Raw genomic sequence first — 1,001 nt, forward strand, 5'->3', positions numbered from 1 at the left:
TATATATATATATATATATATATATGTCAGTCTACAAGTCAAAGTTCAAGCATTTAAGCAGAAGCTTTCAAAAGGTAATGAGAAGCGTAAGATCATTTGCGTGTGTTTTCTTACTGGACCATGAGGGAGACGTTCTCATCCAGGTAGCAGGAGTTGAATTTGACCAAGTTCACGAGGACATGCAGGAAATCTGATGACAGACCGATGTCCATCCACAGCAAGACGAACCGAGCTAAGAGAGAAATCACACACAAACACACATTACACTCTGCGTGTGATGCTAAACAAACCATTCATTATATAGAAAACCGCAGCTCCGACATTTGTTACATATCTTCTTTTGTGTTTCACAGGTCGGAGAAAGAAAGTCATACAGGAGAGTAAATACATGAGGCTGAGTAAATGAGTTTCTTTCTTCTCTTTAACACAAAAGAAGATATTTTGAAGAATGCTGAAAACCAAACAGCTGCCGGTAGCCATTGACTTCCATAGTATTTTATCCTATACTATGGAAGTGAATGGCTACCAACAACTGTTTGGTTTTCAGCATTCTTCAAAATATATTATTTTGTGCCTAGAAAAGAAAGAAACTCATACAGGTTTGGAACAACTTGAGGGTGAATAAATAATGACAAAATTTTCAGTTTTGGGTGAACGATCCCTTAAAGGGGTCCTATTCTGTTTTTTTACAAAGTCTTGATTTTGTTTTGGGGTGTACTAGAACAGGCTCTCATACTAGGCTGTTCGAAAAACACATTATTTTTCACATATTTTACATTATTACAACACCTCTCTCCCCAGTCTGGCATGAACGGCTCGAATATGTGTGTGAGAAAACTCTCTTATATGTGCTTTTCTTTCACTATTTTGACCAAATCAACATTTGTTTAATAAAAAAAACTATTTTTCCAAAGCAATTCATGTACAGACAAATTTACACTAGCATTCAAAAGTTTGGGGTCAGTAAGATTTTTTAATGTTTTTGAAAGAAGTCTCTTCTG

At 35.8% G+C, this 1,001-nt stretch overlaps 1 protein-coding gene across 1 annotated transcript in view; it reads right to left on the bottom strand.

Annotated features, from left to right (window-relative positions):
- The window catches only part of LOC107703706 (tuberin-like), a 49,864-nt gene that overhangs the window by 45,709 nt on the left and 3,154 nt on the right, over positions 1 to 1,001 (bottom strand). The window contains exon 6 of the mRNA XM_016506421.1: positions 115 to 232. Within this exon, the coding sequence (XP_016361907.1) occupies positions 115 to 232 (118 nt within the window). The remainder of the gene's footprint in view (positions 1 to 114; positions 233 to 1,001) is intronic.

Source organism: Sinocyclocheilus anshuiensis, unplaced genomic scaffold (genome assembly GCF_001515605.1).
Source record: "Sinocyclocheilus anshuiensis isolate Anshui unplaced genomic scaffold, SAMN03320099.WGS_v1.1 scaffold274, whole genome shotgun sequence".
Lineage (NCBI taxonomy): Eukaryota > Metazoa > Chordata > Actinopteri > Cypriniformes > Cyprinidae > Sinocyclocheilus > Sinocyclocheilus anshuiensis.